The sequence below is a fragment of the Brassica napus genome, chromosome A4 (assembly GCF_020379485.1).
Source record: "Brassica napus cultivar Da-Ae chromosome A4, Da-Ae, whole genome shotgun sequence".
Lineage (NCBI taxonomy): Eukaryota > Viridiplantae > Streptophyta > Magnoliopsida > Brassicales > Brassicaceae > Brassica > Brassica napus.
In genome coordinates this window covers 1760676-1787941 of record NC_063437.1, presented here as the reverse complement: position 1 = coordinate 1787941, position 27266 = coordinate 1760676, and the positions used below count along the sequence as shown (strand labels likewise).

Sequence of the window (27266 nt, the reverse complement as noted above, 5' to 3'; positions counted from 1 at the left end):
AGTAGGAACGGGACCCATCGAGTTAGGATTGGGAGGTGTGTGGTAGAGATCAAGTCAAAAGATTTTGGAAGTCAGTTGTGGGACACGAGATAAATGTGATCATTAGTTTGAGGGAGAGAATGTGAGATAACAAACTAAGTCTCACATTGGAAAATTAGATAAAGAGTGTCTAATATATAAAAAGATGTTCAACTCTAATTAGTACGGGGTCTTTTGGGATGGAAACCCAAAGTAAATCCATGCGGACCAGTCTTCTAAACCCAAAATAGACAATATCGTACTAATCGAATAATAGAGAGTTGGACACAAAATTTAACAATTCCAACACGGAATCTCTTAAAAATAGTTTGACGGATTTCCAGCGAGTACATCCATCAAGAATCAACTGTTCTGGTAGTGACTGAACTGTTGAAGTAAGCTTGAGAGAAGCTTGAGCGAGAAGTAATCCTAATCCCATCCGAGATAAGAAGATAAGAGTTAAATAGATTTAGGAGTTATCTATATCTATAAGTACTAAAGAGATTAGGATTACTAATTAATATATATAGAGATATCATGAGATGATATAATGTGTGAGAGTTTTATGAGTTTGAGAGCTTGAGGTTTTGAGTTAGTTTCCTCAAGGGATTAATAAGAAGAGTTCTTATTTGAGTTAATAACTTGTGTTCTTGTGAGTTCGATATCGTGATTCTGAAACCAGTCAAACAATAATTGGTATCAGAGCTTACGATGGGGGATCTGATCGTGTCATCAACAAAACCGAAAGAGAGTGGATCTTCAATCAAGTGTCCTATATTAAATTCAACAAACTATACCGTATGGGCCATGAAGATGAAGCTCCTACTGAAAGTTCACAAAGTATGGGAGATAATAGAGACCGAGATGGTCGATGATGAGAAGAACAATATGGCGATGGCGTTACTCTTTCAATCCATACCTGAGGCGCTCGTACTTCAGGTCGGAGACCTAGATACAGCAAAGAAGGCTTGGGAGGCAATCAAAACAAGGCACATGGGAGCAGAACGGGTGAAAGAAGCGAGGCTTCAAACACTAATGGCCGAGTTTGATCGTCTCAAGATGAAAGAGACTGAGACAATTGATGATTTTACCGGGAAACTCTCTGAAATTTCGTCAAAATCGGCAGCTCTTGGAGAAGAGATAGAGGAACCAAAACTTGTCAAGAAGTTCTTGAAGAGTCTCCCGCGAAAGAAGTACATTCACATAGTAGCTGCGCTGGAACAAGTACTGGACCTCAAGACTACGAGTTTTGAAGACATCATAGGTCGTTTAAAAGCGTATGAAGAGCGTGTGGCCGAGGAAGAAGAAACAGAGGAGGATCAAAGCAAGTTGATGTTTGCCAATAATGAATCCCAAGTTTCCTGTAGTTTCAACAATAATAACAACAACTATCGAGGTAGAGGACGAGGAGGACGGACTCCCTTCAGAGGTCGGGGCCGTGGAAGATACAATGAGTATAGATACAATGAGAATAGATACAATGAAGTAAGAGATGCTTCTCGGATAACATGTTATCGGTGCGATAAAATAGGACACTTTGTGGCTGACTGTCCAGACAGGTTGCTTAAGCTACAAGAAACTCAAGAGGATGAGAAAGATCAGACACAAGAAGCTGATGAGCTTATGATGCATGAAGTTGTTTTCTTAAACGAGGGAAAAATCATACCAAGCAACTACGAAGTAAACAAAGAGGAAGAAAGTACTTGGTATCTTGATAATGGGGCAAGCAACCATATGAGTGGAGATAGGAGATATTTTTCTTGTATTGATGATTCCATTACAGGAAAAGTACGTTTCGGTGATGACTCGCGCATCGACATCAAAGGAAAAGGGACAATAGAGTTCATGGATAGGAATGGAGAAGCAAGAAAAATAACAGACGTGTATTTCATTCCCGAGTTAAAGAGCAACATCATCAGCTTGGGGCAAGCCACCGAGTCTGGATGCGACGTAAGAATGAGAGGAGAACTTCTGATAATGCGTGATCGAGATGGCAACCTAATCGCAAAAGCAGTCAGATCAAAGAACAGGTTATATAAGGTACGAATGGGCTTAAAGAAGACAATGTGTTATCTCTCCACAACAACGAGTGAATCAAGCAGATGGCATGCGAGGCTCGGTCACATAAACATGGAGACAATGAAGTCAATGATACAACGTGAACTGGTTGCAGGAGCTCCACATATTAATATCGAGAAGAAGATCTGTGGCTCGTGTTTACTTGGAAAGCAAGCGAGACAAACGTTTCCAAGTGCAACATCATATCGAGCAACAAAAGTTCTAGAACTCATTCATGGTGATCTCTGTGGGCCTATAACTCCAGCCACACGAGCAGGGAACAAGTACATATTTGTGTTAATAGACGATCACTCAAGATACATGTGGACAGCTCTACTCAAAAGCAAAAGCGATGCATTCAACAAATTCAGAAACTTCAAGAAATTAGTAGAGCAAGAGGCAAAAACACATATACAAACGTTCAGAACAGATCGAGGAGGAGAGTTTGTTTCACATGAGTTTAACTCTTTTTGTGATGAGACAGGTATCAAGAGACATCTTACAGCCCCATACAGTCCACAGCAAAATGGCGTTGTCGAAAGGCGAAATAGAACTTTGATGGAGATGACAAGAAGCATAATGAAGCATATGGCCATTCCAAACTACCTGTGGGGAGAGGCGACAAGGCACTCTACTTATCTTATTAATAGGATAGCTACAAGAGTGGTTAAAGATCTCACTCCATATGAAGCATATCACGGGAGAAAGCCAAATATCAGTCATCTCAGGATCTTTGGTTGCATAGGGTACGCAAAGGTTGATGGGAAGCTACTAAAGAAACTGGATGATAGGTCACGCTTATTGGTTCATCTCGGGACTGAACCAGGCTCAAAGGCCTATAGAATGTTTGATCCAAAGACACAGAAGATTGTGGTGAGTCGAGATGTAGTTTTTGACGAATCAAAAGGGTGGAACTGGATCACAAAACAAGAGAATCAAGGTGACGCTGGAGGCTTTGAGATAATAGTTGGAGATTTCGGGAATCATGGGATACAAAACGTAAAGTCTGATGAGCTTCAGACTAAAACAGAGGAAACAGAGGAACTGTTAGAAGAGGAAGACGAGACTGAAAGCGAGGAAGATAAAGAGGAGTCGCAAACCACTCTGAGACGATCTCAGAGGGTTACTTCAGCTCCTAAGTACCTAGATGATTATGTACTATTTGCTGAAGAAGAAGGAGAGATACTGCTTATGTGTCTGAATGATGAACCGCGAACGTTCGAAGAAGCTAAGAGTTCCAAAGAGTGGGTGCGAGCATGTGAAGACGAGATTGACTCTATCACACGTCTAGAGTCTTGGAGTCTTGTTGATCTTCCTCCAGGAGCCAAACCAATAGGATTAAAGTGGATTTTCAAAATCAAGAGGAACTCTGATGGAAGCATCAACAAATACAAATCTCGTCTTGTTGCAAAGGGATATGTTCAACGGTATGGGATAGATTATGAGGAAGTTTTCGCGCCTGTAGCCCGCATAGAGACAATACGTTTCCTCATCAATCTTGCTGCAACTAATGGCTGGGAAATACATCATCTGGATGTCAAAACAGCGTTTCTTCATGGTGAGCTAAAGGAAACCGTTTATGTAATGCAGCCAGAAGGTTTTGAGGTTAAAGGAAGTGAAGAAAAGGTTTATAAGTTGAAGAAAGCCTTGTACGGCTTGAAACAAGCACCAAGAGCGTGGAATGATAAGTTAAACAAGATCTTATTGGGATTTGAGTTTACAAGATGCCTAAAGGAACCATCCGTGTACAGAAAGGAGACTAGTGAAGGTCTTCTTGTTATTGCAGTATATGTTGACGATCTATTTGTGACAGGAGCTAGCATGATTAGTATAAACACCTTCAAGAAGGAGATGGCAACAAAGTTTGAGATGAGCGATCTCGGACTACTCACCTATTATCTTGGAATCGAAGTAGCACAGCATGAAGGAGGCATCACTTTATGTCAAAAACGATATGCCGTGAAGATATTAGAGGAAGCAGGTATGAAAGAGTGTAATCCCGTCCAGATACCAATGGACTCAGGTCTGAAGCTAGAGAAGTCAGAGAAAGAAAAGGACATTGATCCTACGGGATACAGAAAGATCGTCGGGTGCTTCAGATATCTCTTACATACACGGCCTGATCTTTCTTATTGTGTAGGAGTACTGAGCCGGTACATGCAGTGTCCAAAGGAGTCACATGGGAATGCAATGAAGCAGTGCTTGAGGTATCTAAAAGGAACTACTTCATACGGCTTGACGTTCGAGAAGACAAGACAGAGTGCGTCAAGGCTAATAGGTTATAGCGACAGTAGCCACAATGTAGATCCTGATGATGGAAGAAGCACAACAGGCCATATATTCTACTTCGGAACCAGTCCAATAACGTGGTGCTCTCAGAAACAAGATACAGTGGCTCTGTCATCGTGCGAGGCTGAGTTTATGGCAGGTACTGAAGCGGCAAGGCAAGCTATTTGGCTTCAAGATTTATTGAAAGAGGTCATTGGTGTTCCCGCAGAGAAGACGGTCATTCGAATAGATAATCGATCTGCCATAGCTCTTACAAGAAACCCGGTGTTTCATGGTCGAAGCAAACACATACATACCAGATTTCATTTTATACGGGAGTGTGTTGAGAAAGGTCTTATGGAGGTCGAGCATGTACCCGGCAGTGAGCAGAAAGCCGATATCTTAACGAAAGCTCTAGCACGGATCAAATATAAAGAGATGCGCGAGTTGATTGGTGTCCATGATGTAGGCAAGAGAGATTTCAAGCTTAGGAGGGAGAGTGTTGAAGTAAGCTTGAGAGAAGCTTGAGCGAGAAGTAATCCTAATCCCATCCGAGATAAGAAGATAAGAGTTAAATAGATTTAGGAGTTATCTATATCTATAAGTACTAAAGAGATTAGGATTACTAATTAATATATATAGAGATATCATGAGATGATATAATGTGTGAGAGTTTTATGAGTTTGAGAGCTTGAGGTTTTGAGTTAGTTTCCTCAAGGGATTAATAAGAAGAGTTCTTATTTGAGTTAATAACTTGTGTTCTTGTGAGTTCGATTTCGTGATTCTGAAACCAGTCAAACAATATGAACAACCAACTGGTTAAAAGCCCTTCCTATTCCATTTCGTCTATGCATGGCAAACATTCTTATCAGTGCTTGTCAAAAGCTCCCTGAATCTGCCAACAAGACTTTAGCTCGAAAAGATCTTCTGCCTTTCATTCCCTCGAGGTACATTGGACTGCTTGCACTCATTTCGGATTCGGTTAAATCTATTTGTAACTTGTTTTACTGAATCTGGTGCAGCTCGTATCTACGCATGAGGTTCGAGCAGATTGTATACAGGTCCTGGTCTCGACCATGTACCATCTAAAGTCCACACTTCTCCCTTTTGCATCTTATCTACTGAAACTTGCCTTAAGATTTCTTGAACAAGGATCCGTAAAGATACCCGAATACACAAGTCACAGAAACGATGTTATGAAGTGTCGTTGTCTTTCCACATGAAACTAGTCACGTTATGCTCGTGATATATGGTTTTGTGTAGGAGACGCTGGCTGGTGCAAAACTGATGGCATCACTCATGGCGAGTGAAGACGTGATACTGGAACACATATCAGAAGGATTGCTCGAAGCAAGATCAGTTTTGTCGAAAGCAATTGTCAGATCCTTCTCAAAACGTACGTGAAGTCTGTGATAAGCTATTGGCTTGTATAACCCTTCGTAATATCTTTTCAGAGAAATACCCTATGATAGCACTAAAATAATTTTGGTCACAAAAATATATCACAAAAAGAAAAATGACTAAAATATTTCATTAAAGAGATAAATATACATTTATACCCATAAGGTTAACTAATTCAAACCTTAAGGTGTAGAGTTAAAGGTGTGAGAGTTTGGAATTGAGATTTAAATTTTATAAAATAAAAAATAAATATTAAAAATTTGAAAATAAAAATTTTAAAAATAGTTTCAAAAAGTATTTTCGAATTACAAAAAGAAAATTAAAAAAAATATAAAAAAATTTCAAAATTTTTTTTTTTTAATAAAAAAGTTCAAATTTGAAAACATATAATCTAAAACTATAAATTTATTTTATTTTTATTTTTTTTATATCTAGGGTATTAATGTCATTTTACCTATCAAATAAAATATTTTAGTTCTTTTTCTCCTTATGATCTATTTTTGCTATCAAAATTTGAAAATTGTCTATTTAATAGAATTGCCCATCTTTTTATCCACTAGGATCAGATTCTATACATATATTATGATATATTTTACCTTTTCTCCTTTTTTGTGTGTCACGTGACGAAGAAATTTGTATGTAGATATGTGGCATTTGTAGCAAGCTATGAGCCTAATCTTCTTCTTCTTTTTTTTGTATTTTTTCTCATGGAAAATTAACTTTTTAAGCAAAAAAAAAGTATCATTTAAAATTACACCAAAACAAAAAGTATCAATTTAAAACTTTATTTGATCTAATGTCGTATGACTTGTTTATGTTCTGCTGGAAGTTGCTAGACTGAAATCGAATATAACTGAGCTGAATTAAGCCTACTGCTACATATTTTGTAATACCATAACAAATCTTATTGGTCTCATATTATTGGTCTCGAGTATGAGCATGCGGTCAAATAAAAAGTCGACACTCATATTATGAAGTCATATCTTATTGGTCTCACAAAATCGACACTCATATTAATTATGAAGTGTCGTTTTCTTTCCACATGAAACTAGTCACGCTATGCTTGTGATATATATTGTTTGTGTACTCTTCATAATATGAGTCTCGATTTTATTGGTCTTATTGGTCTCGAGTATGAGCATACGGTCAAATAAAAAATAATTGGTCTAATGTGATGTATAATCACTTTTATTTGACTATTAATAAGTAAATGGATTTCAATAAGCAACGTGTTCATTAGATGTGGGGGGGGGGGGAATGATCATGCGATATAGATGAAGGGAGCGGCGAATAAATCTGAAGAATCTCTAAAAACACTTAAGAGTACATCTTCACGAACGAACACGTGATTCTTATGTGTGTGTTGCTCGTGACTTTGCCTCTCTTTTCTCACTTCACTCCAATTCTCTTCGTAAAGAAGACAACCAAAATGATAGAAAAATTAATTAATAAAATCCAAAAGCTTTAAAGTGTCTCAGGAAAAGAATCATAGGGAAACACCTTTACATTTGTCTTACTATTTATCGCTCTAACTATAGCATATTAGAGGCATATAACCAAATTGAATCCAAATGAACAATTATATTCAAATGTTAGAGAAAACAAGTTGAGTCAAATATTCGTCTCAATCTTTTTTACATAACAATGTGAATGAATTATTTACAAAATTTTAACATTACTTTCCAACATTTGAATAACCACACAATAACAAATTAAAATTTTAATAATTTATTTAAATGATTTGATTGGTATCATGGTTTCATAATGAACAAAGTTTCAATGCAACAGAATTACGCAAATTTAGATGTACTATGTCATTTTTATTCAAGTTTGTCCAATTGAATCAGAACCAATAAAAATGTTTACACTTTTCTTTTGTTTTCATTTGTTTGTAGTTGGATCAGAGCATTCTTTCACACCAAATACATAAAATTGACATTCAATTTTAATGTGATTGAATTAACTAAATATTCTTAGTTCAACTGAATAACATATGCAGAATTTCAATTTTACCACAAGTTTGATACTATTTTTTTTTAAATTTACTTAATAGATAACCATTTTCGAAAATACCTTAAATTTGTTACTAAAAAAAGATTAGATAATTTTTTTTAAGATTAGATATTTAAATCAATACATAGTGACAAGTCAAGTGATGTTTGGAAAAAAAAACTAATATTATATAATGTGATTTTAAAATCCGGATAAGGGTTTGTTAATTAAAAATGTGACTAAAATGATACTTTTTTCAAAAAAAATTTATCCATACATAAGTGAAATTGTATTAAAAGGTGCCAAGATTTAACCGAACAGTTAAAAAAAGGTTTCAAAGGGTAAATATTTCTCTGAAAATGTATGCCTAAGAGCATTTCCAAAAATACTCTCTATTTTAGAATTTACAAAACTCTAAATTTGAAGTTTCAAAATGTTCTTCTCTAAAAGTAAAACTTCAAACCTAACTTCAAAATTATTTGTATTTTACACTATGGTCTTTATTTAATATAAATCCAATTAAGCTTTTATAAATAACTAGCACATATATAAAAATATTCAGATAATATGAATTAATAAAATCTTACACTAAATATATAAAATTGCAAATAGAAACACATAATTCAGTATTAAACTACAAGAAAAATACCACATTATTCGATAAAATTATTTCAGTAATGCTCCATCTTCGGTTATACAAAATATGTTTGGACAATATTTTGGAGGTTCCAGTAAAAATTTACCAGACTATTATTGATGTTGTAATATTTAAATTTGTGTAATAATTATTTTTTCATGTATCTTTTAAAATATTTTTTAATTAAGTTTCTTTTGTAACATTCTTGTTGTCTAATTCTAGTTTTAAAATATTATAATCTTATTTTGAAATTTTTATTTATTTTATATGAAAATTTTGAATTAATTTTTTTTTTTGAAATATTTATGATGTAGAAAAATTTTAAGGATCAAAACGATGAATGAAAAATACTTAAGAATTATAAAATATTATGTATAATTAGTTGTAAGGATCAAAATGAAAAAAAAAAAAACTTCAAAATTTAAAGTTTTAAAGTTTGGAGAGCTAAAACTCTATATCTGAAGTTATAGTGTCTTTTTTAAGATGCTCTAATCGTTTCTAATGGATTGCCAAAGTGGATAATAATCTTTTCCGACAAGAAAAGAAGAAGACATGAGACTTTTCTCTCTCTCTCAAAATAACAGAAGAAAGCAACGGTCACATGCGCGGGTAAACAAAAAATTAACAATTCTCTGTGAAGTGAAGAGAGCCGTGACACTATTTAAACACACTCAGCTCTTTCTAAAGTTTCGCATCATCAATCATCATATCCTCTCTTCTTTCTACTACACTCTCTGCAACACACAAATGGAGAAACCATCCTCAATGAAACAATGGAAGAAAGGTCCTGCTCGTGGCAAAGGCGGTCCACAAAACGCTCTTTGCCGGTACCGTGGAGTCAGGCAAAGAACGTGGGGCAAATGGGTGGCTGAGATCAGAGAGCCCAAGAAGAGGGCAAGACTCTGGCTCGGCTCTTTCGCTACAGCTGAAGAAGCAGCCATGGCTTATGACAAAGCCGCTTTGAAACTCTTTGGCCACGACGCTTATCTCAACTTACCTCATCTTCAGAGGAAACAAGGGCCTTCTGTGAACAATACTCAGAGGTTTAAATGGGTGCCTTCAAAGAAGTTCATCTCTATGTTCCCTTCTCGTGGTTTGCTTAACGTGAATGCTCAGCCTAGTCTTCACATTATCCAGCAAAGACTAGATGAGCTGAAGAGAAACGGACTTCTATCTCAATCCTATTCTTCTAGCCCTTCCTCTGCTAGCTTTCTTGATGAGCAGAAGAAGCCAGAGATGGACCTGAACGAGTTTCTTCAGCAGATGGGGATCTTGAAGGATAAGAGTCAAGCAGAAGCAAGTGAAGTAGCAGTGAGTCATTACACTCCACCATGGAAAGAACAAGAAGAAAGTGGAGGTCCTTTCACAGATCAGAGTTTAAGCTGGGAGACAATGATTGATGAGATGCCAGGAAGTGAAACCTCAGCAATGCATTTCGACTGTAGCAATTTCGGAAGCTATGATGATTTAGAGGATGATCTAGGTTTCCCTTCCATCTGGAACTTCTGTGGAAGCTTAGATGAGTGAGAGTTACTTCTTGTGGATCAGGTTCAGAAGTACACGTGTGGAGTTAGGCTTAGTGTAGTGCTTTTTGGACTAGTGTAACATGATAGCTGCATGGATAGAAAAAGGGATATGCTCAGAGTGCAGTCTAATGAGTCAGTGTACTTCTGAATATGAACGAGTTGTTCTGTTTTTTTTTTTTTAATATATTAATTAAGCATGTTCTTTCCTTTCTCTAACCTTCAGATCAAGAGTAATTAAAAAGTAGTGAAAAGTCAGAGTCGTAAAGAATGTTATGTTTTGTGCATGTAACCATGCACAAAAGCTTACCTACCATGGATAACAAACAGTACATAAATATCTACCTGTAAAACAAGATGTGCCTTCAAATAGACCAGCAGCACAAACTTGCTGTCAAGAAGAGAAAACGACAAATCCGAATAACACATAAAAACGACAAAACCGAATAACACATAAAGACTCATCACATGATGCATTAGTACCCTAATAAAGGTTTCAATGCCAAGACTAATCAGAATCTGAGGGTGGGAGGCATTATCCCCGTGACATTAGTCTTAGAGACTGTCCTATTCGTTTCAGCAAATGTTTAAACAATATCTACACATCTTCTGACTGGCTGAAAAGGATCTTGTATCAATAGAGTAAAGAACAAGCATGAAAGAGTAAACTACAAAAAAATCAACAAAACTCATTCCTTATTAGTTATTACTCTTCAAACAATGCAGCAGATACATTAGTCACTACAAAGCGAGTAATCATCTCAAGTAACTTGATGCTTCATCAAATCTTTAAGTCTGTGGAAGAGCCAAAAAAAAAAGCCTAACCTAAAACTCATTTATATATAAGGGCATCACGACCAGGTCCAATACCAATGTAATGAATGGGCACACCAACTAGTTCTTCAATCCTCTCAACATATTGCTGTGCAGCCTTTGGAAGATCAGCATAGTTTCTTATTGAGGATATGTCAGACTTCCATCCAGGTAACACTTCATACTCCACCTAACATACATTTTCACATTTAAACAAGAGTTTTCAAGACTTTATCAGATACTACAAGAGATCAACACTTACTTGCAGTTCTTCAAGAAGGCGAAGATCACCAGGGAAGGAGTCAACACGAGTGCCATCACTCTTCTTATAAGCCACACCCAGCTGGATGTCTTCCAGGTCGGAAAGTACATCAAGCTTAGTGAGATTAAGCGACGCAAACCCATTGATTTGGCAAGAGAATCTCAGGGCAACAAGGTCAAGCCAGCCACACCGACGAGGACGACCAGTTGTAGTCCCAAACTCCTGTCCAGCCAACCTCAGAAGGTCACCACCTGGTCCCAAATTCTCTGTAGGAAATGGTCCTGAACCAACTCTTGTAGTGTACGCTTTCACCACTCCAATTAGATCACCAACGGCTCTTGGAGCGATACCAAGACCGGTACAGATCCCACCAGCTGATGGACTAGAGGAAGTAACAAAAGGATAAGTACCAAAGTCAATGTCCAGCATTGTAGCTTGACCACCTTCCACCAAAACCTTCCTCTTCTGAGAAATCGCATCATTCATGAAATGAACCGTGTCAGTTATATAAGGCTCTAATCTCTCAGCGTATCTCTTATACGCTTCAACTTCTTCCCTAAGCATCTCTGGAGTATACTTAAACCCTTTAAACCTCGCAGCTGCATCCGCTAGCAAAACTTCAAGCTTCTGAGGCAAAGTGTCCATGTGCCTTAAATCACCAACTCTAATACCATTCCTTATCACTTTACTAGAGTAGCAAGGACCAATGCCTCTCTTGGTCGTACCAATGAATGATTTTGCAAGCTCGGATTCTCTGAGACCATCAACCTCTTGGTGGAAATCAAACAAGAGATGAGCGCGGTCTGAGACCAAGATCCTTCCTTTACAGGAAACGCCGTTGGACTCAAGACCATCAATCTCCTTGAAGAGACCTGGCAAATGCACCACAACTCCGTTGCCAATCACACAAGTGGTGTCCTCGTTGAGTATACCTGAAGGCACAAGATGTAAAGCAAACTTCTTTCCCTCTGAGTTGTATATAGTGTGCCCAGCATTAGCTCCACCCTAATGGTTAAACCACAAAACAAAGAAAGACTTAAACTTTGTAACTGCCCTTGATTCAAAGTTAACAACTTTCAATACAAAACAAATAAAGACTTAAACTTTGCAACTGCCCTTTAAACAACTTTCAATACAAAACAAAGAAAGACTTAAACTTTGCAACTGCCCTCTATACAAAGTTAACAACTTTCAAATTTTCAATACAAAACAAATAAAGACTTTAAACTTTGCAACTGCCCATGAAACAAAGTTAATAACTTTCAATACAAAACAAAGAAAGACTTCAACTTTGCAACTGCCCTTGACACAAAGTTAACAACTTTCAATCCAAAACAAAGAAAGGCTTAAACTTTGTAACTCCTCTCTATACAAAGTTATTAACTTTCAATCCAAAACAAATAAAGACTTGAACTTTGCAACTACCCTCTATACAAAGTTTGCAACTTTCAATACTAATGATTGTGATTCTCTAGGATTAACGAAAGGATCACAAAGAATCTGAGGATAAAGGTGTGAACTTTTTACCTGACAGCGAGCAACGATGTCGAAGTGTTGAGCTAAGATGTCAACGAGCTTGCCTTTGCCTTCATCTCCCCACTGGCAACCTAGCACGCCTGAGACTTGACTCAGTGCACCAATCCGTTCGAGTGGCTCGGTGGTGGTTGAATCAGCTGTAACGCTCAGTGACGCTGAGACGGTTAGACGTTTAGGAGAGCAGGGGAGGAAGCTGCGAGGGTGGTGGGGATGAGGATAACGGCGGTGGTGTGGAACTCCGACAGCGAATCTCGGCTTGGTGTCTAGAGAGAGAGAGGATAGAGACATCTTTGGAGAGAGAGAGAGGATGAAGCAAGGGGTTTCAAGTGTTAGGGTTCGGTTCGCCGGCACTCGACAAGAGCTTGTTCGAACTGTGTTCAGGTGAATTTAAAATGACCGTTGTGTCCTTTGGCTCATCATGGAATATGTTCTCTGAATCAACAAAAGTTGTACCGAACCGGGTAGATTGATGTTCTTAAACTCTTATATAAAAATTAGTGCCTAAAACTGGTATTTCATTAACTTTAACTCATAACTAGCCTGCGAAGTCAGGCTAGCACACAGAACAAAACAGAGAACATCATGTGACTATATATGTTACATGAATTAAGACAAATCATCTTACATAAGGAAATTCCTTGTTATTTGTTCTTTAGATTATCTATTTCCCCTTTCCCTCCAACATGTTGGAGAACATTAACAAATCAGTGAACAAAAATGCAGCTAGAAATATATAACATGAAAAGATTAAATTTATTCTTTACTTCTTTTTTTGATTTTTTCATTTGTTTATATAAAAAAATCAAACTTGGTTAGAGAGATCAACCACCTCACCAATATTCATATGTATATTCAAACTCTATTATTTTATAAAAAATACATCAAAGAACTTCAAATGTAAAAGAAGTAAACGTATTGGTGCAGAAGCAATGAAGAGTCGATAAATCATCTACTTTTTGAATGTCCTCTTGCTATCCAAATGTGGGCTTTGTCGGATATTCCATCGCGTCCAGGACTGTTCTTGAGTACCTCAGTCTATGAAAACTTTGATTTTCTCTTGCTCAGAGCCCCACCAAGAGGAGTTTCGACGCAAAGTCTAAATAAGTTCCCGTGGATTATGTGGTACGTCTGGAAAGTACGGAATGATAAACTCTTTAACAGAGTCAAGGCGTCACTCTTGTATACTCTTCACAAAGCTACTTAAGAATGCGAAGAGTGGATGGTGGCACAACAAGCGATGAAAGTAGGAAAGGCGAAGGAGCGCCCACTCGTATCGAACTAGGAGGAGATGAATAGGTTGCGCAAACCGAGATATCAAGTTGATGCATCTTGGGCTACCAATCAATCTACTTTTGGGGGTGGTCTCATGATGGAATTGCAAGATGGGACCACGATGTCTGGCTCCCTTGGGGGGGGGAAACAAGTCCTTACTCCCCTGCACGCAGAGATGAACTCGCTACTCTGGGCTATGCGATCATCTCTTCACTTGAGGCATGATTCTATGCATTTCGAATCGGATTGCCTGCAAATGGTAAAGCTGATCGAAGAAGAAGATTTTTGACCATCTTTGGTTCATAATGGTAAGAATTTTTTCATACTCGTTTTTTTTATTTACATTGTTTTCCTTGTCTTTTATCCCTCGTGGGTTTAATGCTTGAGCCGATCTCCTTGCGAAAGGAGTTTGTGTGAAAGCTTCTGAATTTTTCTATGTAAATGTTATGGTTCCGTCGGGATTAGCTGTTCAGCCTAACCCAGTTGAACCGGTTCAATAAAGCATGGTGTTCACAGTCAAAAAAAAATTAAACGTTTTAACTTTTAAGTATAATTTGGTTTCTACCAACTTCAAAATATTCTCACATAGAATATATAAATAAAAAATTCTCACAGTTCATGGTTTATTTACACCGCATTAAACAATCCGAACCATGCCAAGTATTTGAACTGAAATAAATGAAATCCACAAAGAAGTGAACTCCAAAAAAACTGAGGAAACTCTGAGAAAGTAAAAGTTTGATTAAATCAAGTATTTATTGGTATTGTAGTGGAGGATTTCTCTGCATATATAGAATTGTAGACTAGAGATCAATTCTTGCTATACGCATGGATACTTTCCCTAGTCACAAAAGGGTCCATCTGATTGATTATAAAAGATAACGGACTTATGAAAAATATAAAACAAATTGAGGGTCTAGACTGAAATAATGAGAGTAACGCCCATTCCGTGTTAAGAAAGTGTTGAAGTGTCATCTCCTTATATAAATCAAATCAATAAATTTGCAAGCTGTCGGGTGTTCAAACTCGCCGTTTAGTTTTACGTAAATCTCGGAACGAGTTTTGCCTTATTGGGAACTTGCTCCGTCGTTGATTCATTCCCTGTCATATTAGTTTACATGGCAATAGCTGCAGCTGTAATAGTGCCTTTAGGCCTTCTCTTCTTCATCTCTGGTCTCCTCATGAACCTCCTTCAGGTGTTAGTTACTCCGCCTCGTGAACCTCTCTTCTGATATTTCTTTACCTTCTCCGTATTGATTCACTGCTTTATATGGCTTCCGTACGCTGAATAGAGCTTCTTCATATTTAGGGTTTAAGTACTGTATCAAGTTCCTTGAGAGTTATGTTGATTCTCTATACTAAGGGGATGTTTGTCTCCATGCCTAGAAGCTTAGAAGAGCCTTGTCTTTATACTTCGTTTGCTACAGTTTGATGTTTATAAATTTTTTTTTTTAATTTCAGGCAATTTGTTATGTACTCGTTAGACCCCTGTCTAAGAACACATACAGAAAAATCAACCGGGTGGTCGCAGAAACTTTGTGGCTTGAGCTTGTCTGGATCGTTGACTGGTGGGCAGGAGTCAAGGTATCTTCTTTTCCCGATTTAGTAACAATACCATTTTTTTTGTTACGGTAGCTTATATAAGTCACGGAACAGATTGAGACCATCCCTTTATTTAATTACTTTGCACATGACCTTGGACTTCCCCTGAGACTTGCTTTTCCTTTTGCCCTAGATCAAAGTGTTTGCTGATGATGAGACCCTCAGTCGAATGGGTAAGTTCCTGCTTATTGGGAATCAAAATATTTTTTATTTTATTTATGTTCTAATCTGTAACTTGACTGTTACTTTTCTTTCAGGAAAAGAACATGCTCTTGTCGTTTGTAATCACCGAAGTGATATCGATTGGCTTGTGGGATGGATTCTGGCTCAGGTACATGATTTAATCTTGGTGTTTCATGCGTCTTGTTTCAAACAATCGTTTTGGCTTGAATGCATAAGTGGGGAATCAACATAGACAATGGGACCATGTATTTTGCTTTCTAGTTTCTAGTTAATATAGATTTCTTAGGTAGCAGGTTACACTTTGGAATGATCCACTGATGAGATAAGAAAGAATATTGCATCATCGTGTCTGCTCTTAAAGAGTCCAGATATGCTGCTTACATCTTGTAATTCATTGTTTCATGTCTTTATTTCGATGCAGAGGTCAGGTTGCCTGGGAAGTGCGTTAGCTGTAACGAAGAAGTCTAACAAGTTTCTTCCAGTATGTGAATTTATTAGTTAACTTTTTTGCTTGCTAGATCTCTTAAAAAAACAGTAGTCTTGAGTTCTATTTCTGAATATCTGCTTTAAGTTAGAAACTCAATAACTGTTGATAAGAAGATAATTGCTTTAGGTTCATACACTTCTTCTCCTTTTTATTCTGTCACATACTCTAAGGTATTCATAAACATAGAACTGTCACACATATACAGGTCATAGGCTGGTCAATGTGGTTCTCAGAGTTTCTGTTTTTGGAAAGAAATTGGGCAAAGGATGAAAGCACAATAAAGGTATGTGTTTATATTTTTCTTGTGCAACTCATTTCGTTTTTGCTTCTGTGTAAAACTCTTATGTTATACCTCATAACCATGAAGATGCAGGATCTTCATTTACAGACCATGAATAATTATATCTGTTTATCTAAATTATAGTCAGGTCTTCAACGCTTGAAAGACTTCCCTCAGCCTTTCTGGCTAGCCCTTTTTGTGGAGGGAACCCGCTTTACAGAGACAAAACTTAAAGCAGCACAAGAATACGCAGCGTCCTCTGAGTTGCCTATCCCTCGTAATGTCTTGATTCCTCGTACCAAAGTAAGTTTGAATGTTCTTGTAGCTGTGGATCTTTTTTATACTTATGCTTTCATCACATCGACTTGGTGATTGATATATTTGTGTTTTCTGCCGTGATAATAAACTTGGCTTGTATTTTTTATTTCAGGGTTTTGTGTCAACTGTAAGTAATATGCGTTCATTTGTCCCAGCCATTTATGATATGACCGTGGCTATTCCAAAAACTTCTCCACCCCCAACAATGCTAAGACTATTCAGAGGACAGCCTTCTGTGGTAAGCAAATAAAAACAAGAATAGGTCTTCGTTAAGTAACATATATTAGCTGCACTCTTCTCACATAGTATTCACTTCATTATTCAACTGAGACGAATATAACACTTTGATGAATGAAATGTCACCTTTGCTTTCATAATGTGTTAGTAGAAATCATAGGGCTCATTTAAACCATTGCTGCTGGTTTCAGGTGCATGTTCACATAAAGTGTCACTCGATGAAAGACTTGCCTGAATCAGATGAGGCAATTGCACAGTGGTGCATAAATCAGTTTGTGGCTAAGGTATAAATATTATTTTACTGATTTTTTCTACTTCTCTGTTGATGGCAACATACTCGGTCAAGATTTTGTAGAGAAAATTTCATTTTGGACACACTCATCTTATCTCGGCTCTGTGGTACAGGATGCACTGTTAGACAAACACATAGCGGCAGACACTTTCCCTGGTCAGCAGGAGCAGAACATTGGCCGTCCCATAAAGTCTCTTGCAGTGAGTTTCCCAAAACATTCTTTTGGATCTATCCATAAAAAAGCTCACAAACCTCTTCATCTTTTTTTCCAGGTGGTTTTATCATGGGCCTGCCTACTAACTCTAGGAGCAATTAAATTCTTACACTGGTCAGATCTCTTTTCCTCATGGAAAGGCATGGCGTTGTCGGCACTTGGTCTAGGTGTCATCACTCTCTGTATGCAGATCCTGATCCGTTCCTCTCAGTCAGAGCGTTGGACCCCAGCCAAGACAAATGACCATCACCACGCAGGATCATTCTCCCAAACAGATGTGGAGAAGGACAAGTAAAAAAAGATGATTCTAACAGATCAAACGACATACACAACAAGAAGCTTGTCAGTTTTGTTATAAGTAACCAAAAAAAAAATATCAAAGTGAAATCCTTTAATATCATCGATTTTTGTCCAGTTATCAGTACTATCTACACTTCTGTAGACCTTAGGATTTTCTGTTTGTTCTTAAGTTCATAGTCCTTGTATAACTGGATAGTTTCTATTATTAGATTTGAATTTGGGATTGATCTTTAGACTTGCTTTATCGAAAACAGCTTATTTTTGCAGCTTATGCAAGTCATATTACTGATAAGTTGAGGAAGATTACGGTAGCAGATATTATAAAGAGTTTGGAAGTGTCTGTAATACCATTCGCAGTTCATATGGGTGAAAGTTACATATGGAAGTGTCTGTAATACCATTCGCAGTTCGTATTCACAAGCTTAAAAATCTCTATAAGCCTGATCATTATCCGAAGCACACTGATATAACTGAAGCAGACTTGCCAGACACAATGACGGTTATGTTTTTGAGGAAGTTGGAAGATGCTAAGCATGCTATAGACACTCACATGAAAATGCTCTGTAGAATCAAAGGGATAAAGGTTGACAAAGAGACCGGTCCAAAATCTGGAAATGAAACAGATAATTATGATGAGGCCGAGGGTATAGAGGCTGATCATCTTGATGCAGATGCACAGAAACGTAAGAAGCAAGAAACAGAAGAGCAGGTTATGAGGAAATTTGTGACGTTGAGAAGGACGAACCATCGTTCACTAGTGGAGTAGATAACCTTGAGATGGATAATGAGGATGAGAGCACAGAAGGTTGGTTTATACACTTTCTTAAAGCTGTTGCCCTTATGACTCTAATGTGTGGTAAGCTTCTAAAGGTTGGTTTATACATTTTCTTACACTCAGGTTGCTCACAGTGCCGTGCCTAGACTATATGGAGCCTTAGGCAATTCTAAAAATTGGGGCCGAAATAAAATTTACTTTTTTTCTAATTGTTGAGTTAGTAAAAAATAATATGAAAATAGTTAATGAAAGTATTTATTAAGATTGTTTACATGTATGCAAAGAATGATGACCCAGAAAATCACACCCATGATAATTAAAAAAGAAGAAGTTAAAACTGTAATTGCAAAGTTATAAAAGTATCCAATATCATAATACCAAATGAATAAGAAGAATATATGAAAGAACTATGAAGAAAAATAAAACATATACAGAAAACAATGAATAAGTGAATATTCAAAAGCTAATATATAAAGTAAGGCCGGTCTGCCCTATAGACGGGATAAATATTTAAAAATAGTTTAAATTGTTAGAGTAAATATTTAATATAAATTTTTATTAATCAAAAATATAAATATTAGTTAAATTTTGTACATGTTTTTTTAATGCCAAATAAAACATGCTATGTTGATAATTAGTTATGCTTTTTTTCTTGGAGTGACATTACATCATCTTTTTCTGAGTATTCATGTTGTTGTACACTTGTACTGGAAGTTATTATCATATAATAACTTATGTGGTGCATTTTATATTTAGTATAGTTGATTATTTATATATATAAGTGAGAAGTTATTAGTATTTTTTAAGTTGTGGTTGAAATGTAAGAGTAAATTGTAGGCTAAATATCTATTATTATGTTTAATATTTATTTTTTTCAAATTATAAGTATTTTGGTTGACAAATACAAATATTAAGAAAAATATCTTTATATATTTAGCATTTAATTAAATATTAAAATAGACCAATGATAAATTATAGGAAAATTATCTCAAATATACATTTTTAAGTTTTTGCCATAAAAAATAGTTCTCAAAGAGAAAACGACCAAAATATACCTTTTTTATATTGAAATTTTTATTTTTTAATTTTATTTTTTAAAATTTGAAACCCTATCCTCAAAAACTCACCCCTTAACTCTAAATCCTAAATGTGGATTAGTTAACCCTATCATAAAAATACATTTTACCCTTTAATAAAATTTGTTTTGATCATTTTCCTCTTTGAAGGCCATTTATATGAATATAAATTAAAAAAGCTATCCTAGCAAATTTCTCTAAACTATATTCTAAATTTGTTTTTCAATTTTGTTTTAATTGATTTACTTTTTATATTGGATTTTGAAAATAACATAAACTGTGAAACAATAAAAAAGTCTTCAAACTATTTAATTAAATAGTAAAAGTGACCAATGGTAAATTATATTACGTTTGTCTTAAATTAATTGTTTTGGTCTTAAATCAAACCTGGAGAACATATTGTTGGAACTTGGAGATAATTTATCTAATTTCTCATAATATGTGAATTAAGAGCATTATAAGGTTTAAATTCAACTCTCTCAAGACATTAACAAAATTATCTTTGCACAACAATAGTAGTGCTTAAAGATTTATATTTAGGACTTTTCGTGGTTAGAAGGTTTGAAAGTATAGATGAAATCTACTTCTCCATATTGTTACTATAAATAAATGTTTTCCTCTCACACTTACCACATAGTAAAATATGTTACATATCCTGTGAAGTAAATCACGGAAGTTCACGTCCAGCATTAGCATACAACATTCACTTTGAGAAACTGTCTAATATTTTTTGCTTTCTCGTGAAATAAGGGCTTACAGTTTCAGAGAGCTCAGAAAACTCAGCAAGAAAGCTGTTAAAGATATCCTGATATTGGTTTAAGCTATATTGCATCACCAACTATTCTTCATACATTGCTTCGATCATCGGTTCTTACAGCAAACTCTCTAATTAACAAAACCAAATCACAACTTGAAGTTTGTCAGGAACCAGAAACCACTCAAATCAAAATGACACCAAAGAGACAACAACAAAAGTTTCATCTATCCTTCTTGTCCGGGATGGCGATGGTTGAATCTGAAAGTTTGAAGTGGTGCCCTAGAGGAGCGTCGACTGTGAAGACTGAAGAGGAAGAAGGATGAATAAGATGGTGAATATATATAATCAGTAACGACAATTTAAATCGTAAAAATATGCAGAGAAGATGGAGAGGCCAACCTTTTCATCAATCAAGAGCATGTCAAGTTGTCAGCTCCATTAGCTCTCCTTTCTTCATATCTCGTGCTTCCATAAACGAAAGAGAGGTGTGGCCACTGTCTGCGGAGAACGTCGAGACTGAATTGGCGGAGAACGGCGAGACTGAATTGAGTGAGGCACTGGTTTTGACGAAATGATCGGCACTATTTATAGGACTAATATCTCTAAGTCCAAAGGAGGTTGAGGTAAGGGAAACTAAATGTGACGTATTGAATGGTGGCTTGAAGGAGTTAGTGGAGAAACTTAATTACCTGATTTCAGTGATGCGTAGAGGCGTTACGAATCTGTAGAGGAAGTCAATGGTCGGTTTAAAATAATCAGAGGTTGAAGAAGCGTCTCAGAGATTTGGAAGAAGAGACTGAAGAGCAGACGTCGCCGAGCCGTCGTAGAAGGAAGGAAAGAGCCCAAACCAAAAGAAAATATCAGTCCAAAATACAAAAGATATACACTACAAGAAAACGTAAGTTTAACGAGGATAATTAACGAGGAAAAATAATCCTCGTAAAAGTACGTTGATTTTACGAGGAAAGTACGTGAAAAAAGAGAAGCATCGTTATTTCGTCGTAAGGTAACGACAAAACAATTTCGTCGTAAAGACGATGTAAATTGACGTGGCTTTTACGAGGAAACACTATTTTCTCGTAAATACCACGTAAACTTCGCGAGTTCTTTACGACGAAATACTTTACGTCAACGGTGTTCGGTCTAACAAATTCGGTGTAGTTGATGTCAACGATGGACGAAGGTACAACAAATTCGAGCCTTTCATCTTAGCTTCACAAGCAGACCAAGTTAGCTTCCTTCCATACCCTCGAATGAGAGATTCGGGTATAAATTGGTTAGCTGTGATCAAAGTTACACCTCGAGGACGAATTATCAGTGGAGAAGAACCACCATTGCAAGAAGAACATATAAATGAAGTCAACGAACCTGACCAAGAAATTGATGACATCCTTCTCATTGATCCGCATAATCACGAGTACGAAGATCTTACCGACGATGCCACAGACGAAGCTGTTGAAGACGACTTTAATGAAAATGAAGATGTTTCTAGTGATGACGAGAATGTTGATGTATCCGATTGATGTATTTGATTTTATGTAGTTTGTTTTATGAATAAGATAATGTGAGAGTTTGATTTATGAATAAGGTAATGTGAAAGTTTATTTTAATTATGAATAAGGACTTGTGGTTTGTGGTTTGGAATATATTATAAATAAGGTTTAAGGTGAAAGAATAGATTGAGGTTCAAGGGTAGATGGGTTTGGGGTTTGGAATATATGAAGTAGAAGATAAGGAAGATGGGGTTTGGGTTTCGGATTTTAGGGATTTAAACGTTATACTCGTTAATTCCTCGTAAGCCAAAAATCGTCGTAAGGTTGTCGTAAGGCCACGAGGAGTTTACGACGAAATTAAAAAAAATAAAGAAAGCGGGGCACGCTAATTCCACGCAAGCCAAAATCGTCGTAAGGTTGTCGTAAGGCTACGAGGAGTTTACGACGAAATTAAAAAAATAAAGAAAGCGGGGCACGCTAATTCCACGTAAGACTCTCTGAGTGAATGAAAATAAGGAATTGTGGTTTGGAATGAAAATAAAGATAGGGTTTGGAATATATGAAGTAGAAGATAAGGAATATGGGGTTTGGGGTTTTGGATTTTAGGGATTTAAACGGAATACTCGTTAATTCCTCGTATGTTAACGTCGAACTTACATCGAATTCCTCGTAAATACCACGTAGGACATATTCGTCGTAAATACCACGTAGGAGAGATTCGTCGTAAATACCACGTAAAGTAAATGATGAACGCGGCCCACTTTAATTCCACGTAGGACGGAATCGTCGTAAACACCTCGTAACCAAAATCGTCGTAAACACCTCGTACCGTAAAAACTAGAAAAAAAAAAGAAAAAGAAGAAATATACTGGATTTACACGTGGCAAGACTTCCACCAATTATATTACTTAAGTCTCACCAACATAAATTCCAATATCTTCTTCTCTTCCTTTTTTCTCAAATATTTATAATTTGAATATGATTGGATTTGAGAGTATGAAGTGAGATAGGGTGTGATTTGGGAGTTTGGGTGTGGGTTGAGAAGGAGAGTTACAGGTATATTTATAGGGAAGCTTTCCTCGGTAATTCCACGTAAGCAAAATCGTCGTAACGTCCTCGTACCTAAAAAACACGGGCCTTTGTAATTCCTCGTAACTTCCTCGTATAATAAAACGCGGGCCTTTGTAATCTCTCGCTGTTTCGTCGTAAAAAAAAACACGGGCCTCTGTAATTTGTCGTAAAATTACGAGGAATTTGCGACGGAATGTAATCTTATATATACACCCCGAGCGCTCACTCTTTCTTTCCTCTCTACTTCCTCTCCACTTCCTCCCTGTTTCGTTGCAATGGTAAGCCTCTCTAATTCCTCTCTAATTTGGTTAGTTTAGGTAGATTAGGTGGTTAGTATAGGGAATTTAGATAAGTTTACGGATCTTATGTTATTTAGTGTTGATTAAGTGGATAATGTTGGAAAATATACTGTTGACGGAAATTTAAAAAATTAAATTTTTTTCTCAGGTTCGAAAAGGTAGACTTACTGCCCATTACAGAGAGATGTTCGGTGAGCCGGGTAGTTACCAACCGACGACTCACATGCCGAGGCGGATGTAACGGCGAGGAGTGATGAATTCTACCGGGCGATTAACGACCCTTAGTTCTTTTTAATTTCGGTTCTTGTATTATGAATTCAAAACTTATTTATATATAAAATATTTTGTTTTTGATTTTTTTAGAATTTTAATTTTATTAATAATTTAAATTATTTAAATTATTTTTTTAATTATATTTTTTTTTATTTCTGTAAAATAACGAAACGAAGTAAATTCGTAGCTATTTTGCGACTTCTTTACGTGGAAGCTTAACGAGGTTTTTACGAGGAAATGTTTACAAGGAAATGACGTGCAAAATTCACGTGGTCTTTACGAGGAAAGCTATCAAGGTATTTACGTTTACTTTACGAGTATTTACTTTCGAGTTAGTTATGTGGCTTTAACGAGGAATGGCTTTCGAGGTATTTACGAGGAAATTTAGCGACGTCCTTACGTGGAAGCTTTACGTGGTCTTTACGACGAAATATTCTTCTTTGCTTTTACGACAAAATTATTTTCTCGCTACGTTACGACGAATTAGCGAGGATATATGCGTTACGACAAACGTATAACGACGAAACGGGTTTCCTCGCTAATTCCTCGTAACACTGCTTTTACGACGAAGTCACGAGGAAAACTGCCCTCGTAAAATTTGTGTTTTCTTGTAGTGATAAGCCTAGCGGTTAAAGCCCAAAAAACTTCAGTTTAAATGAAGCACCGTGTTTTATATATCGGGACAGGTGTTGCGCTCTCCTTACACGAATTGATGACATGACATCCGAACTGGACCCCCCAGTGATTCAGAAAAAATTAGACCAGAAAAAAATGATATAATTAAATTTGTAGAAAAGTATTAATAAACGTAGACATATAAAAATACTTTTAGACCAATTGAATGTAAAAATGGAGCCCTAAAATTAACCATATGAAGAGGGGCCTGAGGCAGTCACCTCTTTTTGTAACACATAGGCATGGCTCTGGTTGCTCAGAAACACAGCGAAGAAGGTTTACATCCAGAAGCTGGGAAGATCAAACGGTGCACAGTGCTTATTGTGGTGATCCTCAAGTGATATGGGAAGAGTTGCACAATCAACTTCTCAATTCTGCTGAATGACGTTTGAAGCATCCACTAAGTTCATATTGTCCAAGCAGATGGAGAAGTGGACATACTAGAAACCCCTCGGCTATAATATGTCTTGGTATGGAGCACAGAGATGAAGTCATCAAGACTTGATTCGTCTGTCAAATCCATAAGTGGAGCCTACTGCCGAATTTTCTCTATGGTTTGAAAGTTATACTATAGACTGTGTTCCCATTAATGGATATAGTATCTACCGACATATTGAGAAAACGTTTGGAGGGAAAGAGCTGCATCTTTAGTGACTTTTTGATCTGATTTGATGTGTGATTACATGCAATAATAATGCTATTAGCCTACTTTTGTATTTGTTTTACCTAATTTATGTTTGGTACCTTTTATTTTCTTAAATAATCTGTATCGGTTTTGGATACAGATCAAAAAGTATTATACCTAAAATTTAATTAATTTTTTTCTCATTCTGCTCTTCACCTTATATATAGTTTCTTATAACAAAAAAAAAAGTGGATACTACAATTTTAGAATTGCATAAGACAAAAGAAATGAATGATTTAAAATTATTTTATATTTGTCTATAGCTACTTATATTTTTATAATAGATTCTAAAATTTATATTAAAATAAACATATTAAATATATAATTAAAAGTAAAATTTAAACAGAAAACCCAGGCGTAGCCCGGACCGACCCTAGTGCCAAATAATTTTAACACTTGTAACACATAAAAAAAAAATTAGTTCAAATTTCATTAAATTGTTCAATAAGCTTTAGTGTGTATGTTAATATATATAGAGGGGGTTTAGCGTGTTGTTAATTAAATGGTAAGATTAAAAAAGACTGTAAATCATTTTTTTTAAAGATAAAAATATTGGGTTTGTTTAAAAATATAAATCTTTATTATTTATTAATAGTATTAAACAAACCTTCTATATTAAAAAATTTTAGGGAAATTTTTATAGGAATTTTTTGATATTCTATAAACAGGATATTCTAATTTAGTGGATTATTTAAATTTTTGTTTGTTTAAATTGCAAATCTGGTTTTATTAATAATTTATAAACTAAATCTTAATTTATAGTTGTGATTATCTTTATTCATATTTAAATAGAATATCCATATTTTAAATAAAATTGAATAAAATATTAAACAAAAGTGATTTAAATTATTCACTTATCTTTAGTTATAACTTAAACACATATCATCTATATTTTAATTTAAAACTAGATCTTTACCTGGACAACCGTGCGGATAATTATTTTAACTTTTATACACATACATATTTGTTTTACATGATTAAGGATATATATTATAACATTGCATTTTAAACACACAATAATTTTATAGTTCACTTGCAGTAATTTAATTTATTATTTTAAGTTGTTAGTGGTATTTTTCTTATTAACCTTAAGTTATATTTACGGGAAATGACACTTAATTTAATACTAACTTAGATATTTCATAGAGGGTCTACTTATATTTTAGATTTTGGCCGTACATATATGTTAACCTATATTGTAGGTTTTGACCATACATATATGTTATATCAAATTATTTGTATGATTTAAATATTTGACTATACTAAGTCTAATTCATAAAACATATGCTTTATTTAAATTATTGAACCAAAAATTGAAGGTATATTATGCTGTCTATTGGTGATTTCGATTTTTATCTTTTGGTTGTATTACTCCAAAACTCTTAGGATTATTTGCAATGAGTTTTCGGTATTAATTTTTTTTTTGCAAACTTTCATCTATGATACATCACGTTATACAATTAACATTTATACCTACCATTTCATTTGATAATGAACAGATTCAAAATAAACAGATTCAAAATAAACATATTTACATGAATTCTTTTTTTCAATCATTCGTCAGTCATTTAAATTAATGATATAAATTAGTACAATACATATTGCACTTTCAAAACTGCACAAGATAAAAATAGTACAAAAAATAATTGCATTAGTTAATAATATATAAACTTGGTCTATATGTAAATAAATTAAAATGATTACATTTATGTTCACAAAAGTATTCATATACTCCTATTATTAAAATATAATATTAAACCGATCACTATATTTAATAACGCAAATCAATTATACTCTCAAACTGATTGTTTTGGTACAAGTTTTTAAATTAAAAATCATATATGTTAGGGATCCAGGATTTTATTGAAAATGTTATATTAAATTTATATTGTAAATTTAATACAAAATTATACATGAGTTTAATTATAATTACAAAATTAATTAGATATTTAAAAGGTTTGTATTAGTGAACATAAAAAAATATACTTATATTTTAAATAAATACGAAATAAATTAAATATTTAAGGGTTTTTTTTAGTTAAAAATTAAAAATATATTTATATATTTAATAAATTCGAAATTGATTATATATTTAAAATAAAAGGTTTGTTTGAGTGAAAAGAATAAATTTATACTGTAAAAAAGGATATGAAAAGATTTTATTCAGATGAAAATTTAGAGAAAATAAAGGAATATATATATCTGATTAGTTGGTTTAAAGTAATTTAAATATTTCAAGTATTTATACAAAAATTCATTTAAGAACTTTCTAAAGGGCAGTCCAACAAAAAATCACACATAAAATGAGTCATGACTTCTATTTTAATAGTATTGATATTAGATAATACAAAATAAATGAATATATAGTATTTTTACAATAGGATAATCAAATATATTTTCTTATGTTACACATGTGCATTTTCACTAAAATAATATAACTTTTCGTATACACTATAGTACTAGATATAT

The 27266-nt window shown here is 35.2% G+C and overlaps 3 protein-coding genes across 3 annotated transcripts; 2 read left to right on the top strand and 1 right to left on the bottom strand.

The window, feature by feature from the left end:
* Positions 1 to 8816: 8816 nt before the first annotated feature.
* LOC106380148 (dehydration-responsive element-binding protein 2F-like) lies at positions 8817 to 10758 on the top strand. The gene has a single exon (XM_013819956.3). The coding sequence runs from the start codon at positions 8927 to 8929 to the stop codon at positions 9899 to 9901; it is 975 nt and encodes a 324-aa protein (XP_013675410.2). The 5' UTR covers positions 8817 to 8926; the 3' UTR covers positions 9902 to 10758.
* Positions 10577 to 12938, bottom strand: LOC106382822 (adenylosuccinate synthetase, chloroplastic-like). Its single transcript, XM_013822899.3, has 3 exons — positions 12500 to 12938; positions 10973 to 11977; positions 10577 to 10900 (listed from the first exon to the last, which is right to left on the bottom strand). The coding sequence occupies exons 1-3, from the start codon at positions 12794 to 12796 to the stop codon at positions 10730 to 10732; spliced, it is 1473 nt and encodes a 490-aa protein (XP_013678353.1). The 5' UTR covers positions 12797 to 12938; the 3' UTR covers positions 10577 to 10729.
* Positions 12939 to 14407: 1469 nt separating this feature from the next.
* LOC106380147 (1-acyl-sn-glycerol-3-phosphate acyltransferase 2-like) lies at positions 14408 to 17962 on the top strand. The gene is made up of 11 exons (XM_013819955.3): positions 14408 to 14976; positions 15242 to 15364; positions 15516 to 15555; positions 15640 to 15713; positions 15987 to 16046; positions 16258 to 16335; positions 16477 to 16635; positions 16763 to 16888; positions 17079 to 17171; positions 17293 to 17379; positions 17452 to 17962. The coding sequence occupies exons 1-11, from the start codon at positions 14899 to 14901 to the stop codon at positions 17686 to 17688; spliced, it is 1155 nt and encodes a 384-aa protein (XP_013675409.1). The 5' UTR covers positions 14408 to 14898; the 3' UTR covers positions 17689 to 17962.
* Positions 17963 to 27266: the final 9304 nt, after the last annotated feature.